Here is a 16,656-nt window from a genome sequence, read left to right as displayed (position 1 = left end):
GATTCACCAGTTAATATTTTGCTACTTTTGCTCTTATATGTATTTTTTTCCTCACCTGAAACTTTTAAAAGTTAAGTATCATTCATAATACTTAAATGATTATTTTCTAAGATAAAAATTAACTACAGAATAATTACCAAAATTAGAGACTTTTTTTCAGGGGTGGGGATACCAGGGATTGAACTCGGGGGCACTCAACCACTGAGCCACATCCTTAGCTCTGTTTTGTATTTTATTTAGAGACAGGGCTTCACTGAGTTGCTTAGCACATGGCTTTTTCTGAGGCTGGCTTTGAACTCTATCCTGAGCCACAGGGATTGCAGGCATTACAGGCAAGTGCACAAGCCTGGCTTCCTTTTTTTTTTTTTTTTTTAATATTTAAATTTTTTTGGTACCAATTCCGAGCCTTCTAAATGGATTTTATCAGATTTTTTTTTTTTTAATTTTGTATTTCTTTGGTACCAGAGCCCTTTACCACTGAACTGGATCCCCAGCTCTTTTTAATTTTTCACTTTGAAACGGGGTCTTTCTAAGTTTCTGTTGGTGTTACTAAGTTGCTGAGGCTGACCTTGAACCTGTGATTCTTCTGCCTCAATCCTTCTGAGTCACTGGGATTACAGGTGTGCACCACCATGCCCAGCTTCAGCTCTTTCCATAGAGCCAGAATAAATTGAGGGGGGATGAGTGATGAGGAATATAAAATTCAAGACTTCTTTTAATTAGTATGTTGATTACATTCAAATTAGCACATAGTTGGGGATGGTTCTTAATCTGTTTTTACCTCTATTCCTTTATCTGTAAAATGGGACCACTCACCTCATAAATTCTGGTAATGAAAATTAATTTAGCACATACTTACTCAGTTAACATTCATGCACTAGTTCATTGGTTCTCAGTGACTAGACCATCAGCATCACTTGGCCATCAGCATCACTGATTAAAAATGCAATTCTCAGGCTCACACAGGAGCTATTAAATCCAGAACTCTGGGAGGGAGGGCTCAGTAACCTGTGTCTTAACAAGCCTTCCAGATGACTCTGATGCACACTTAAGTTGTAGCATCCCTAATCTAAGGGAGGTGTTTTCAAATTTTGGTAATGATGAAAAGGCTTTTTTTTTTTTTTTATGTGGTGCTGAGGATCGAACCCAGGTCCCGCCTGTGCTAGGTGAGTGCTCTACCGCTGAGCCACAATCCCAGCCCCCAGCCCCTCAGGTGCTTTTTATTTTTTAATTTTTTTAAAGAATTTTTTAATATTTATTTTTTAGTTTTTGGCGGACACAACATCTTTATTTGTATGTGGTACTGAGGATCAAACCCAGGCCACACGCATGGCGCTACTGCTTGAGCCACATCCCTAGCCCTCCTCAGGTGTTTTTTAAAAAGGCAGATTCCTATCTCTGCAGAGATTAGTTCATTACTGTGGAATCTGCAGTGGAGTGAGTGCTATAGGTGATTCTAATGGAGGGGAGCTTGGGCTTCATTCTGATAAAAGAAATACAGAGGTCACAGAGTGACAGCAGGTTAGGGGGTTCTTATTTCTTAGCCAGCAGATGAGTTTGGTTTGTCCTTTTGGGTATATTACTAAAATCTGATTTAATCATTCATGTGAAGCTTGTACATAAACATTTTGATTACTAACTTTGAAATTCAGAAGATCAGAAAACACCAGGATGTATTCTGGTATGGCCCACTATGGTTGGAACTGAAAAGTGCCTGTGCCATCTAAAAGGACTTCTCTTTTTTCTCACTTTTATTTCCTGCCTGGTTAGTGCCTTGAGTGTTCTTCCTCTGGGAGGGAAACTCTGCAGTCCTGATTACTGTACTTTACTTATACTGCCACCAGAGGGCGAAATCAGCAGCTGGGCATCCTTCCGACTGCAGAAAGTCAGAAAATGTGATTTCCGCTGGCGTCACAAATATAATGTCTATAATCAATTCGTTCTGAGTAGCTTATCATTTGGGGACACATGGTAAAACTGATCTCTCCACAGATACTGCTGCAATTTTAAGACCCACAAGAGACTTTTCCTAGAGCAAACTGTTCTCATTTTTTGTAAGGCACCTATAGTTCCTGGGTAATGAATGTTTGTTGAATGAATGTTGAGTAAAGATCCAAGCACAATGCCTGGCATATAATAAGGCTTATTAAATGTTTATTCCCTTCTTCTTCCTTGCCAACAGTAATCTGTCTTGAAACTCGCCCCTTTATAATGTGTCTCCTAGAGTTTCAACTAAAAATTTTTTAAAAATAGGAAATTAAAAAAGAGATGACATTTCTTTCTAACCTGTCAGATTAGCAAAGATTAAAAGGATTGTGAAAACTCAGTGTTGGCAAATATGCAATGAACTGTTTCATGGACTGTTGAGGGAATAAACAGAGCTTATCTTTGTGGGAGGCAGTTTGGCAATGTGTATCAAAATTTAAAACACACATACCTTTAGGAATTATTCTCAAGAAGATAATAAAACATGGGTATTATTTAGGATATAATTCTCAAGTCTCAGGAGTAATGAACCAAGGTTTTCTCCATTACGCTACTTGCCCATAGCGGGTCATCAGGGAGGTCTTGCTCCTTTTGGTCACTTAAGGGCCAAAGCCACTGGAGACTCATAGACTCGTGCTTGCATGATCAAGGAAGCATAGACATTCTCAGGAGAAAGGAATGTTGAGAATCAGCAGTGGGGCTAGGGTTGTATCTCATGGTAGAGTGCTTACCTAGCATGTGCAATGCCCTGGGTTTAATCCCTAGAATAGAGAAAGAAGAGAAATGAGAATCAAGCACTGACCTCTAAAGTTTCCACTCAAGAGTATCATGAGTCCTTTTGCTAGAAAATCTAAGAAAATTCACCCAAGCAAATAAAAAGGCTATGCCCTAGGCCCAATTCATCAAAGGGTTAAAAAGTCCAATCCTGCCATGTGCCTGCGAGAAATTGAGTATTTGTGAACTGCTTTAATGTCCTCCTGTAGGACACAGAATGTCTGTTAGAATTGCTCTCTGATACAGGCCACAGGAGCCAATTGCAAGTGGCTTATTAAATAGTAATTTATTTTTCTCATGTAATAGTCTAGAATGAAGCATTCTGGGACTAGAACAACTGTTCTAGGAAGCCATCAAGAATCCAGGCCCCTGCTAGCTTTTCCCTTCCTGATCTCTAGCTGTGGCTTTCTTTTCTTTTTTTTTTTTTTTAATATATTTTTAGTTGTTGATGGACCTTTATTTTATTCATTTATTTGTATGCAGTGCCGAGAATCAAACCTAGTGCCTCCGCACTTGTGGCTTTCTTTCTTTCTTTCTTTCTTTCTTTTTTTTTTTTTAAAAAAAAAGAGCAAATAGGGGATTCGAGCAAGCATGAAAGGCAGAAGGGTGGGAAGTGTGGAGATCATTTTTTTTTTTTTAAAGAGAGTGAGAAGAGAGAATTTTTAATTTTTTTTTTTTTTTTTAGTTTTTGGCAGACACAACATCTTTGTTTGTATGTGGTGCTGAGGATCAAACCCGGGCCGCACGCATGCCAGGCGAACGCGCTACCGCTTGAGCCACATCCCCAGCCCCTGGCTTTATTTCTAATGTTCACAGTATGGCTGTTTCACCACCAACCACCACATTTGAGTTTCAGGCAGAGGGAAGGAGAAGGACAATAGCTTTCCTGGGAGTCTTATCTAGCAGTCTTTCACTTATATTTCATTAGCTAGAACTAGGTCATTGGCACCCCACTAGAGGAGTCTGGGAAGGTGATTGAGTTCTCTCCCCTCCCCATTTAAACTTGGGACTTTTCTGTCCTAAACAAATTATAGTTGTATATAATACTGACAGATTGAGACAATCAAATATGAATCTTGAAAAAAAATGTTTTCAGAGAAATAACCTATATGCAGTAAGATTTCAAATCTAAACTATACAATTTTCTGCATATGTGTTCACCAATGTAATCCTTGCCCCAGTCTAGCTAAAGAACATTTACAGCACTACAGAAGGCCCTCTTGTGCCCTTCTCAGACAGAATTTTCCCATGGAGATAACCACTCTTATGACCGGTGTCATCACAGATTGCTTTTACCTGTTTTTGAACTTCATATAAAATAGAATCATACAGTTTGTACTCTTTGCATTTTGATTGACTTCTTTTGCACAATCGAATATTTGTTTTTAATTTTATAAAGTATAGTATATATAGAATAATATCCAATCATTAAAAAATCATGATGCATAAAATATTTTTGGCATGAGAGAGTCTGTGTTACATAACTCATTTATGAACATTTGTATGTTTATAATTCGTATGTGTTCATAGAGAAAAGTTTGAAATAACATTTCATAATACATTGCTACTAGTTATTTCTGGGTGTTAGATTTAATGTGGTTTTAACTTAATCTTATTCTGTTTGGTTGAATAATTTTATTTAATTTTGGAATAATTTTAAATTTATAGAAAAATTTCAAGAATAGGATAAAGAACTCCTGAAAAACTGTAACCCAGATTCACCAGTTAATATTTTGCTACTTTTGCTCTTATATGTATTTTTTTCCTCACCTGAAACTTTTAAAAGTTAAGTATCATTCATAATACTTAAATGATTATTTTCTAAGATAAAAATTAACTACAGAATAATTACCAAAATTAGAGACTTTTTTTCAGGGGTGGGGATACCAGGGATTAAACTTACAGGCATTTGGCCACTGAGCCACATCCTCAGCCCTATTTTGTATTTTATTTAGATACAGGGTCTCACTGAGTTGCTTAGTGCCTCGCTTTTGCTGAGTCTGGTTTTGAACTTACGATCCTCCTGCCTCAGCCTCCCAAGCCACTGGATTACAGGCGTGCACCACCACATCGGCCAAAATTAGGGACTTTTAATGTTTATAGAATATATAATCTGGAGTTCATGATCAGTTTCACTGACTGTCCCAGTAATGTCCTCTGTGGTGATATTTTTTCCCCAGTGCCAGCCTTGTACTTAGTTTCTATGCTTCTGTAGTTGTTTGGATTTTTTCTGATAAGTAAATAACACTTTTATTAAGAAAAAAAAAACATGAAACAACTTGCATTAAGCAAATACAACAAACTGGGGTAAGATGCAATATAGAAAGCTTATCTTTAAAGCCTGGCTTGCCTAGAGTATTGGGGTTTAATCCTTTGTTTGTGACCTTTGATGTGTCCAGGGCAGCTGTGAAGTCCTGCGGCTGATAGACCTTCAGACCTCCCCTTACTATTACAAGTGGATCTGGCAGCATCTGGAGCTGACAGATGACAGACCTCTAGGGACTCATCTCAATGGTAAGCCAGATGGCCACCTCTGGAAGCTGACAGCCACGGTAAGGGAGCCCCTGGGCCCTATCCTGGTTCCAGTTCCCTGTCCATAGATTCTTAAACATCTAGATCACGGGGTAGGGTTGTAGCTCAGTGGTAGAGCACTTGCCCAGCACATGTGAGGCACTGGGTTTGATCCTCAGCAGCTCATAAAAATAAATAAAGGTATCATGGGGGCTGAGGATATAGCTCAGTTAGTAGAATGCTTGCCTTGCATGCACAAGGCCCTTGGGTTCAATCACCAGCACTACCAGGGGGGGAAAAAAGGTATTATGAACATCTACAGCTAAAAATAAAAATAAAACATTTAGAGCTCTAAGAGCCAACAGGTTGTCTGATTCTACCAGTGTAGAAACCTGGTCCACAGGCCTTGCCTCCTTTCTAGCCTCCTCTCTTCCTCTCTGCAGGTTCTGCCATGTAGCCATCAACTCTTTGCCTCGCACATACACATCCCTCTTTTTGCCCAGTTTTCTTCTGCTTTTTAGATTTTAGACTAAACATCTTTTTTTTTTTTTAGAGAATTCTCCCTGATTTCTCATGCTGGATCTTTTTTTCCTCATTATATTCCATTTAAATACCCTGTATTTCTCTTCTGTCATATGTAGCCCCACTGAAATAATAGCATTGAATCTAAAATGGTTCTTAAATATGTTTTTCCCTAGAATTTAAGCTCAGTAAGGATTTTGTATTCCTAGGGCCCAGGACTAGCCTGGCATCTAGAGGCTAGTCCGAAGCAACTCATAATCAACGGATAAACATATCCTAGGTGCTACATTCCAAGTTGCAAAGTGCGTACACACTACAGAGCCTTATCCAAACTCGTGTGTCTGCTCATAATTATGAGGAACAGGTATCAATCACTGAGTTCTGATTATTTGTGAAGTATCCAGGTGGCTGTTTCTACATATTACATCATTTTCATAATAGCTTTTCTTTTCTTTTTTTTAAATTTTTTAATATTTATTTTTTATGGGCTGGGGATGTGGCTCAAGCGGTAGCGCGCTCGCCTGGCATGCGTGCGGCCCGGGTTCAACCCTCAGCACCACATACAAACAAAGATGTTATGCCCGCCGAGAACTAAAAAATAAATATTAAAAAATTCTCTCTCTCTCTCTTTAAAAAAAAAAATACTTATTTTTTAGTTTTTCGGAGGACACAACATCTTTGTATGTGGTGCTGAGGATTGAACCCGGGCCTCACGCATGCCAGGCGAGCACGCTACCTCTTGAGCCACATCCCCAACCCCTCATAATAGCTTTTCAAAAAGATATGATTGTATTTTCATTTTACAGATTTGAAAACCAAGGCTCAGAAAGGTGAATTTCTTATTTAAGGATCACAAGGAAAAAAACAACAGTGGAGAACTTCAGAGTTCTGGCCTGATTCCAAATTGCAGACTTTTCTTTTCTTCATAAATATCTCCAGTCTTTCTCTTTCTCCATTCCCACTGTTGGACACAGACATTGTCTGATAATAGCCTATAGAACTGGCCAAGGTTCTGACCAGGCATCCTTATTAGAGGGCAGGATTTTTCTATTCACATCTCAGTTATGGCATTTTCCTTTCCTTTTCCAACCTCTGGAGATTTTTGTTTTGTTTTGTCTTATCCACTTGGGTCAGGAACCCCAGCCCTCAGACGTTTGTAATGGTTCAGGTGTTTTACATCTTACCTTGGACTAAGTACTGACATGCTTCCCACTAGTCCTTTTATGTTATAATTTAGGCATTAACCTGGGCTCTTCTCCCCAAGGATCACCTCACAGATGCAGCCAAACCTAAATTCTAATCTTAGGAGGTCTGACTATGGGAAGGCTAACACAGGAAGACAAAGGAGAAAGATAGGGAAAAAAAACTTGGAACTGAATCCCACTTACTAGCTGGGTAACTTTGTTGAATATTCAAGGTTTCAGGCTCTGGTTTCTTTGTATCTATCATGGCTAATGTTGTAGTTAAGAGGATGGCCTCAGGAGCCACATCACTTATGTTTGAATGCAGGGTCCTTCTCTAATTATCTATGTTATGCTGGAAAAGTGACTCTTTGACCCTATGCATTATTTGATTCAAAATACATTTTTAAATTTTTTTTTAATTTTTTAGGTGTAGATGGACACAACACAATGCCTTTATTTTTATGTGGTGCTGAGGATTGAACCTGGGTCCCACCTGTGCTAGGCAAGCACTCCACCCCTGAGCCACAATCCCAGCCCGATTCAAAATACTTTTAAATTTCCCTTTCGATTTCTTCTTTTTGAATAATTGAGTATTTAGAAGGGTGTTAGTTTCCAAACATCTGAGGACTATCCAGCCATCTTTCTGTTGTTTTATTTTTATGATAACCTACTTTGTGAAGTTTGAATTCTCTAATATACTGAAATTTGTTTTGTGGCCCAGAATATAATGGATCTTGGTAAATGTTCCATTTGTATTTGAAAAGAATATGCTATCATTATGTGCAGTGTGCTGTGAATGTTAATCAGGTGAAGCTGATTTATAGTATTAGTCAAGTTATCTTTATATCCTTCCTGATGTTTATCAGTTTTTAATAGAGTTGTTAGAATCTCCAGCTACAGTTATAGATATATTTTTCTCCTTGCATTTCTATCAGTTTTTGATTCATATATTTTGAAACTGTCTTATTAAAGAATAGATATTTAAGTTTGAACTTTTCATCATTGTAATATAAATTTCTTTGTCTCTGATAATACTCTTTGCTCTAAACTCTCCTTTTTCTGATATTAATTTAGCCACTTTTTAATTTAACTTCATTTTAATTAGTATTAACTTGATGTATCTTTTTCTATTCTTTTATGTTTATTCATGTCTTTAGAGTGGGCTTCTTAAAGGCAGCATATAGTTGTGTCTTGCTTTTATTTTTTTACTTTTTTAATATTTATTTTTTAGTTGTAGTTGGACACAATACCTTTATTTTATTTATTTATTTTTATGTGGTGCTGAGGATCGAACCCAGGGCCTCACACATGCATGCAAGCGCTCTACCGATGAGTCACAACCCCAGACCCTGCTTTTATTTTTTTTTTAAATTCAATATGACCGTCTTTGACATTTTGTTGAGACGTCTAAACCATTTACATTTAATGATGTTATTGATTGTGGTTGGATTTAAACTTACTATCTTGCCATTCATTTCTCTTTTCTTTTTGTTTTTTCTCCCTTTTTTTCTTTTTAATTTTGTGACAGGGTCTTGCTAAGTTACCCATGACGGCCTTGACCTTAGCCTCCCAAGTAATTGGGATTACAGGCATGCACCACCATGCCCAACTTTCTATTTATTTTCTGCTTGTCCCACCTGTTCCCTCTTCCTTTTCCCCTGCCTTTTGAATTATTTTATTTGTTGGCTTATTTACTATTTCTTTTTTGTGTTATTTTAGTGATTACTTTATGATTTATTTATAAACCTTTTATTTACCACAGTCTACCTTCAAATGATATACGACTTCACATACAGAACTGTAAGCTTATAATGGTATACTTATATTTCTCTTCTATAAGATATCGTGCTATCATCATATGGTTCTACTTTCACATGTGGGGCACTGAAGCTCACATCTGTAATCCCAGCAACTCAGGAGGCAAAGATAAAAGGATAGGAGGATTCAAGTTTGAGGCCAGCCTCAGCAATTTAGCAAGTTTCTAAGTGACTTAGTGAGCCCCTGTCTCAAAAATGAAAAATAAAAAGGACTAGGGATGTGGCTCAGTGATAAAACGCCTCTGGTTTCAATCCCTGGTTAAAAAAAAAAAAAAAAAGTTATTACTTTGCTTTAAATAGTCAATTATCTTTTCAACATATTTAAATAATAATAAGGAAAGTCTTTATATTAACCTATATAGTTACCATTTCTTAGGGTCTTCATTCTTTTACATAGATCCAGATTTCCATCTGGTGACATTTCCTTCTGCCTGAAGTACTTCCTTTAATATTTCTTATAGTTCAGGTTTGTTGGTGATAGAGTCTTTCAACTTTTTTATGTCTAAAAACTATTTCATTTTTGGAGAAAAATATTCACTGGGTATAGAACACAAGTGAACAGATTTTTTCTTTTAGTATTTTGAAGATTATGCGTTGAAGGACTTGCTTATTAATCAACAAGAGGTCTAATAACCTTAATTTTTATAATTTCTGAATAACTTTGTATGTCCTTTGTATAAAATGTGCCCTTTTACTCTAGCTGGTTTAAATTTTTTCTTTTTATCAGTAAGTTTAAAAAATTTGACTATATTGTATCTTAAGAGTTTTTGTCATGTTTCTTCATGTCATTTAACTTCTTGGATCTCTGGATTTATATTTTTAAAATCAGATTTGGAATTTTGTCCATTAATTTTCCAATATTTTCCCTCTCCTCCACTTTGGGGACTCCAATTACATGTATATTGGACTGTTCAAAGTTGTTTCACGGCTTACTGATGCTCTGCATGCTTATCATTTTTACTTGTCTTTTTTTCCTATCATTTGCTAGTTTTCTATTGTGGTGTCTTCAGTTTTATTAATCTTTATACTGTATTGTCTAATAAACTTTTTTTGGTATTAGAGATTGAACCCAGGGTCACTTTATCACTGAGCCACATTTCTAGCCCTTTTTATTTTATTTTGAGACAGTGTCTCACTAAGTTGCTTAGGGCCTCACTAAGTTGCTGAGGCTGGCCTCAGACTTGTGGTCCTCCCGCCTCAGCCTCCTACTAATCTACTATTAATACCATCTGATCAATATTCAGCTGATCCTCAAGGCAGCCCTCTGCAGACCTTTGAACTTCTCTCTTTGTGCAGCTCTCTACTCTCTGGTACTCTGCTCTGTAAACTCTAGCCATCTTGCCTTCCCCTGACTCTGTTCTCTCTCTATTCAGGGAAGTTGAGGGGCTCCATCTGAGCTTCCTCTCCATAAACCACAGACCAGAAAATAGCTGGGCAATAGTGTGTCTTTTCTTACCTGATGTTCAATGTCTTAAAACCAGTTTTTTTTAATATATACATATTGTCCAGTATTTTAATAGTGTAAGGTGAGAGGGAACATCCAGTCCCTGTTATTTTCTTCTTAGCTAGAAGCAAAACCCTAAACTATGAATTTTGGGGATTTTGTATGTTTGGCTATTTTGGGGGGGTGAGTTATAGTACTGGGGATTGAATCTGGGGTGCTTTACCACTGAGCTACATTCCCAGCCCTTTTTTTATTTTATATATTTTTAGGTATTGGTGATTGAACCCAGGGGCACTCAACCACTGAACCACATCCCCAACCCTTTGCTTTGTTTTGTTTTGTTTTTGTTTGTTTGTGGTACTGGGGATTAAACCCAGAGCCTTGTGCTTGCCTTGCAAGCACTCTACCATCTGAGCTATATTTCCAGCGCCCCGAGCCCTTTTAAATTTTTTTTTTATTGTAGTTGGACACAATACCTTTATTTTTTTATTTTTATGCGGTGCTGAGGATTGAACCCAGTGCCTTGCACATGCTATCCAAATGCTGTACCACTGAGCCACAACCCTAACCCCCTACCAGCCCTTTTTTTATATTTTATTTAGAGACAGGATCTCACTAAATTGCTTAGAGCCTTGCTAAGTTTCTGAGGCTGGCTTTGAATTGTGATCCTCCTGCCTCAACCTCCTGAGTCTCTGGAATTACAGGTGTGTGCCACCAAGCCCTGTTTTGTACTTCTTGGCACTTGGATTGAACCCAGGGGCACTTGTTTACTACTGAGCTACATCCCCAGGCCTTAAAAAAATATTTTAAGTTGGGCATAGTAGCGCATGCATATGATCCCAATTTACTGGGATTACATGAGGCCCTAAGTAACTTGATGAGACCCTGTCTCTAAATAAAACACAAAAAAGGGCTGCGGGGCGGGGCACTGGGGTTATGGCTCAGCGGTAGAGCATCCCTGGGTTCAATCTGCAGTACCAAAAAGAAAATTTAAAATAGGGTCTCAGGCTGGGGGGTGTAGCTCAGTGGTAGAGTGCTTGCCTAGCAAGTGCAAGGCCCTGTGTTCAATACTCAGTATTCAAAAAAAGAAAAAAAGAAGGAAAAAAAAAAAGGTGGGGGGATCTCACTGAGTTGCCAAGACTAGCCTTGAACTTGTGGTCCTCCTGTCTTAGCCTTCCAGGTAACTGGTATTACAGGCCTGCACCACTGCACCTGACATGATGACTTTTAATAACTGATTTTTTTTCTATTATATGGATACATGGTCACTAATTTAATTATCTTATGCAGATATTTTGAATTCTTTCCAATTTTTCACTATCCAATCCTTATTGTGGTGAATTCCTAATAGGTTTATCTTTGCATTCTTGTACAAGGAAACATATTGGACAGGTTCTTAAATTACTAGATTGAGTATTTGATCCACTGTATACTAGCTATGTACATTTAAAACATTGACAGATATTGCCATTGCCAAGATACCTTTCAAAAAGTTCATGCTTGCCAGGTGTGATGGCAAATGCCTGTAATCCTGGTAACTCAGAATGCTGAGGCAAGAGAATCACAAGTTTGAGGCCAGCCTCAGCAATTTAGCAAGACCCTGTCTCAAAATGAAAAAAAGGGCTGGATATGTCTTAGTGGTTAAGCACCCCTGGGTTCAATCCCTGGTACCAAAAACAAAAATAAGAAAACAAATTTAAAAATTATGGGCTGGGATTGTGGCTCAGCGGTAGAGTGCTCGCCTAGCACAGGAGGAACCCGGGTTCGATCCTCAGCACCACATAAAAATAAAATGCATTGTGTTGTGTCCATCTACACCAAAAAATAAATTTAAAAAATTATATTCAGGGCTTTTCATAAGTGCTTGTTAAGCTAGGCCTACTGCTTATGGAGTTTGGATTTATTTGTTAACATCTCTTTAAAATCATTGTTAGTGAGGTATAATTAAGAGAGAGAGAGAATTTTTTTATATTTATTTTTCAGTTTTCGGTGAACACAACATCTTTATTTTATTTTTATGTGGTGCTGAGAATCGAACCCAGCGCCCCTGAGCATGCCAGGCGAGCGCATTACCGCTTGAGCCACATCCCCAGCCCAGTACATATATTTTAAATATGTAGTTCAATGAATTGTGATAAATCCATACCCCCACATAACCACCAAAGCCAAGTTATAGAGCATTTTCATTGCCCCAGAGAGTTCCCTTGTGCCATTTCCCAGTTAATCTCCACCTCTTGCACCTGGCCGTAAGCAACCACCAATATGCTTTCTGTCACTATAGGTTAAATTTGTGTCTCTTAGAGTTTCATAAAAATGGAATTATGCCATGTAAACTCTTTGTCCTACTTCTTCATTAAGCATAGTGTTTTTGAGTAGTTGGCTTGCCTTCTTATTTTTAAATAGTATTTATTTGGAGATCTTTTCAATAATTTGCATAGAGGTCCTATTGTATGCTGGTACTGTGCTAGGCATCTCATACTTTATTGGCAACTCTTACAATAACCCTACCAAAGCTCTAAAAGAGATTATGTGACTTGTCCAAGGTTCTGGGACTAGTCATCCAGTCATCCATTTATCTTTTATTGCTCTTCCTGCCCCAATCTGAAAGCCCAGTTTGAAAGCTGAGATAAGTGTGATCTGTTAATCTGAAGATATGAACTTTGTGTTTTTTTTTTTTTAAAGAGAGAGTGAGAGAGGGAGGGAGAGAGAGAGAGAATTTTAATATTTATTTTTTAGTATTTGGCGGACACAACATCTTTGTATGTGGTGCTGAGGATCGAACCCGGCCGCATGCATGCCAGGCGAGCGTGCTACCGCTTGAGCCACATCCCCAGCCCCAAGATATGAACTTTGAATCAAATAGATTTGAGTTCAAATCCAAGCATCAGCCCTTTCATCAGTGACCTGAACTCTCGGTTCTTCATCTTATGTCTAATTAGGCTAATCGCACTTGCCTGGATGAAGTGGCTAGAAAAGGTCTAGCACAGAGCCAGCCATAGAGGGACATTACATGAAGTCCAGTATTGCATTGAATTTTTTTTTTTTTTTTTTTTGGTGCTGGAGATTGAACTCAGGGGCATTTAACCACTGAACTACATCTTCAGCACCCCCCTCCTTTTAGTTGCTGATTGACCTTTATTTTATTTATATGTGGTTCTGAGAATCAAACCAGTGCTTCACACATGCTAGGCAAGCACTCTTACCACTGATCTACACCAAGCCCCTCCAGCCCATTTTTTAATATTTATTTAGATACAGGGTCTCACTGAGTTGCTTAGGGCCTCACTAAGTTGCTAAGGCTAGCTTTGGACTTGTGATCCTCCTACATCAGCCTCTCAAGCCTCTGGGATTATAGGCATGTGACATTGCACTGGGCGAAGCCACACATTTTTTTTCTTTTCTTCTTAATTTCTTCATGTACCAGACTATGCAGGCAGGTTACTATGCTGTATTTCCACCACCAATAGCACTACCACTGTCATATATGCAAAGGCCCATTAATGTGCTTTTCTGTGCTTTCTCTAACAGAAATGAATCCTGTAATGAGATTTAGGGAATTCCAGATCAAATCATATCCTCTACAGGACTTTAGCTGTTTGAAACTTCTACATCTCCAGGAATCCTGGAAGCAAGAGGAGACAAGCTTCAATAAGACAATCAAAACCTCAGGAGATAGTCTCCCCAAGTTGCTGGGCCCGAAGATCAAGTAAGCTCAGCTCTTGGCAGATAGAGGGGCCCCGATTGTGGTTGTAAAGGGCGGGTATGACTTCCTTGGCAGAACATCAGGGATGCTGAGGCGGAAATATAAGTGGCAGATGCATGTTAGTCTCAAAGGAATAGGTGTGTCCCTGAGGCAGCCTAAACAGGTCCTAGGCTTGATACCCAGGCCTTGTACTCTCTGCTTCTAACAAAAAGGTACACTTTAAGAAGTCAATTACTTCTTTTATCAGGGCCTCAGGAACCCATTTAAGGAAGAGAAGGCAGAAAGTATCTTCTGTATCTGTGTGTTGTTGGGTCTTTTCTCTGAGCTTCTTCAGAAAATTCTACCTAAGGGAGGCAGAAATACAGCTGTTTACGGTTTATCAAAGGAGTCTGTTCCATTTTCAGACAGCTTTTTTTAAAAAAAATTTTTTTAGTTGTAGATGGACACAATGCCTGTATTTTATTTTATTTGTTTGTTTATTTTGTGGTGCTGAGGATTGAACCCAGTGCCTCAAATGTGCTAGGCAGGTGCTCTACTACTGAGCTGCAATCCCAGCTCCTCAGTCAGCTTTGACTGTTAGACATTTTTTCCTCTAGGCTGGTCATGGTGGCACAAGCCTATGATCCCAGTGGTTCAGGAGGCTGAAGCAGGAGGATTATGAGTTCAAAGCCCGCCTCAGCAACTTAGGCCCTGAGCAACTTAGCGAGACCCTGTCTCAAACTAAAAATAAAAAGGGCTGGGGATGTGGCTCAGTGAATAAGCACCCCTGGGTTCAATCTCTAGTAGCAAGAAAGAAAAAAGAAAAATTTCTCCCTCCATATGAGCTTTGAACCTCATAGACTAGAGCTGCAACCGGTTCTTTATTGGATAAATAAACTCTGCCTAGAAAGAAGTCTAATAAGTCTGGTTTAGCCGTATAGGATCATCAACCCCTTCACATAACAAACTTCAGGTGTTTAAAGGGAGCCTCACATCTTTTGTTTTTCAAGTCTTTTTCCTATTACACTTCTAATCCCTGACAATGGGCTTGATTTTTCTTACATTCTGGAAGGTGTGTTCTTCAGGGAGGGAAGCTCTCAGTATAGAATAGAGTAAGGGCTGATTATTTAGGGTCTCATGAACTGGCTGTGTTATAAATGAGTTCTCTTTAACAAACTGTCATGTTTCAGATCCAAGCGTGCTCAGTCGATCCAGTGTCCCATGGTTAATACCCAGTTTGGTGAGCTCCCCAAGGAGGCTGTGGTGGGGGCCTACGTGAAGATCCACACTGTGGAGGAAGGAGAAATTGTGGTAAGTGTACAGAGACCTTTGTTCATGATACAGTGTGTAACATGAATGGGCTAAGAGTGTTGAATATGAAAGTAAAGGTTTAGAAACACCCCTCTCTGTATTTAATGAGATTAAGATATAGTGTTGATTTTTAGCCAAGTGTGGTGGCATATGCCTATGATCCAAGTGACTCAGGAGAATGAGGCAGGATGATTGCAAACTCAAGGCTAGCCTCAGCAATTTAGTAAGACCTTATCTCAAAAAATAAAAAAGGCTGGTAGTATAGCTCAGTGATAGAGCACCACTGAATTCAATCTCCAGTTCTGCACCAAAAACAAACAAAAAAATCATTGATTTTTAAGATATGATAAAAGTATTGTGGCTCTGTTTTTAAGGAGTCCTATATTGAAGAAATGCATATTAAAATATCTATAAATAAATTGACATGTCAGCTGGGAGCTTTAGAATATCCAAGAGTGTTAAGGCAAAGATGTTGCCTCTCATCACTCCTATTCATCATTGTATTGAAAGTCTGAGCCAGTAGTACAGTAAGACAAGAAAAGGAAATAAAAAGGTATACAGATTGAGAAGAAAGAAAGTTGTTTTTGTTTGCAGATGACATGATTGTCTGCGTCCACAGTTCCAAAGAATCCAAAACACTTCTGAAAGTAATAAGAGATTATAGCAAGATGGAAAGATACAAGGTTAATATATAAAAGTCAGTTGTTTTCCTTCTACCAGCAATGAAAACTGGAACTTAAAATGAAAACCATTTATAATAACACAAAATGAGGGGCTGGCGTTGTGGCTCAATGTTAAGAGTGCTTGCCTAGCATGCATGAGACACTGGGTTTGCTCCTCAGCACCGCATAAATGTCCACCTAAAACTAAAACTAAAAAATAAATATTTTTTTAAAAATGAAATGCATAGGTATAAATCTAACAAAATATACGCCAATCTACGTGCAGGGGCTGGGGATGTAGTTCAGCAGTGGAGTGTATGCTTGGCATGCACAAGGCCCTGGGTTTAATCTCAGCAACACTACACACACACACATAGAATCTACATGCTGAAAGCTATGTAACTCTAATGGAAGAATTTAAAGAAGGCCTAAATAAGTGGAGAAATATTTCTGTATTCATGGATTGGAAGATTCAGTATTGTTAAGACATCAATTTTTATTTTATTTAGAGATAGGGTCTCACTGAGTTGCTAAGTGTCTCACTAATCTGCTGATACTGGCTTTGAACTTGTGATCCTCCTGCCTCAGCCTCCCAACTTACTGGGATTACAGGTGTGCACCACTGTGCCTGGCTAAGAGTGAATCTTAAAATATGCAATTTTAAAAGAATCATTTAGGAGGTCAGTGGATTTCAGGAAGGAATGTGGACTATGATAAGAAAATCTAACATTACAAATGCATGAAACATCCTGAAGAGGTTGGG

General features: G+C 38.4%; 1 protein-coding gene across 5 annotated transcripts in view; it reads left to right on the top strand.

Annotated features, from left to right (window-relative positions):
- The window catches only part of Cnbd2 (cyclic nucleotide binding domain containing 2), a 70,581-nt gene that overhangs the window by 41,281 nt on the left and 12,644 nt on the right, over nt 1–16,656 (top strand). For 4 of the 5 annotated variants that reach the window (XM_048811047.1, XM_048811046.1, XM_015481110.2 and 1 more), the window contains 3 exons: nt 5,160–5,274; nt 13,767–13,944; nt 15,111–15,231. In XM_048811047.1, the coding sequence (XP_048667004.1) occupies nt 5,160–5,274; nt 13,767–13,944; nt 15,111–15,231 (414 nt within the window). Of the gene's footprint in view, nt 1–5,159; nt 5,313–13,766; nt 13,945–15,110; nt 15,232–16,656 lie in introns of those variants that run through there. The other variant, XM_048811048.1, reaches the window with a different exon arrangement.

Source organism: Marmota marmota, unplaced genomic scaffold, assembly GCF_001458135.2.
Source record: "Marmota marmota marmota unplaced genomic scaffold, marMar, whole genome shotgun sequence".
NCBI lineage: Eukaryota > Metazoa > Chordata > Mammalia > Rodentia > Sciuridae > Marmota > Marmota marmota.
The sequence above is the reverse complement of the archived record's forward strand: the minus strand, read 5'-3'. Positions and strand labels throughout refer to the sequence as shown.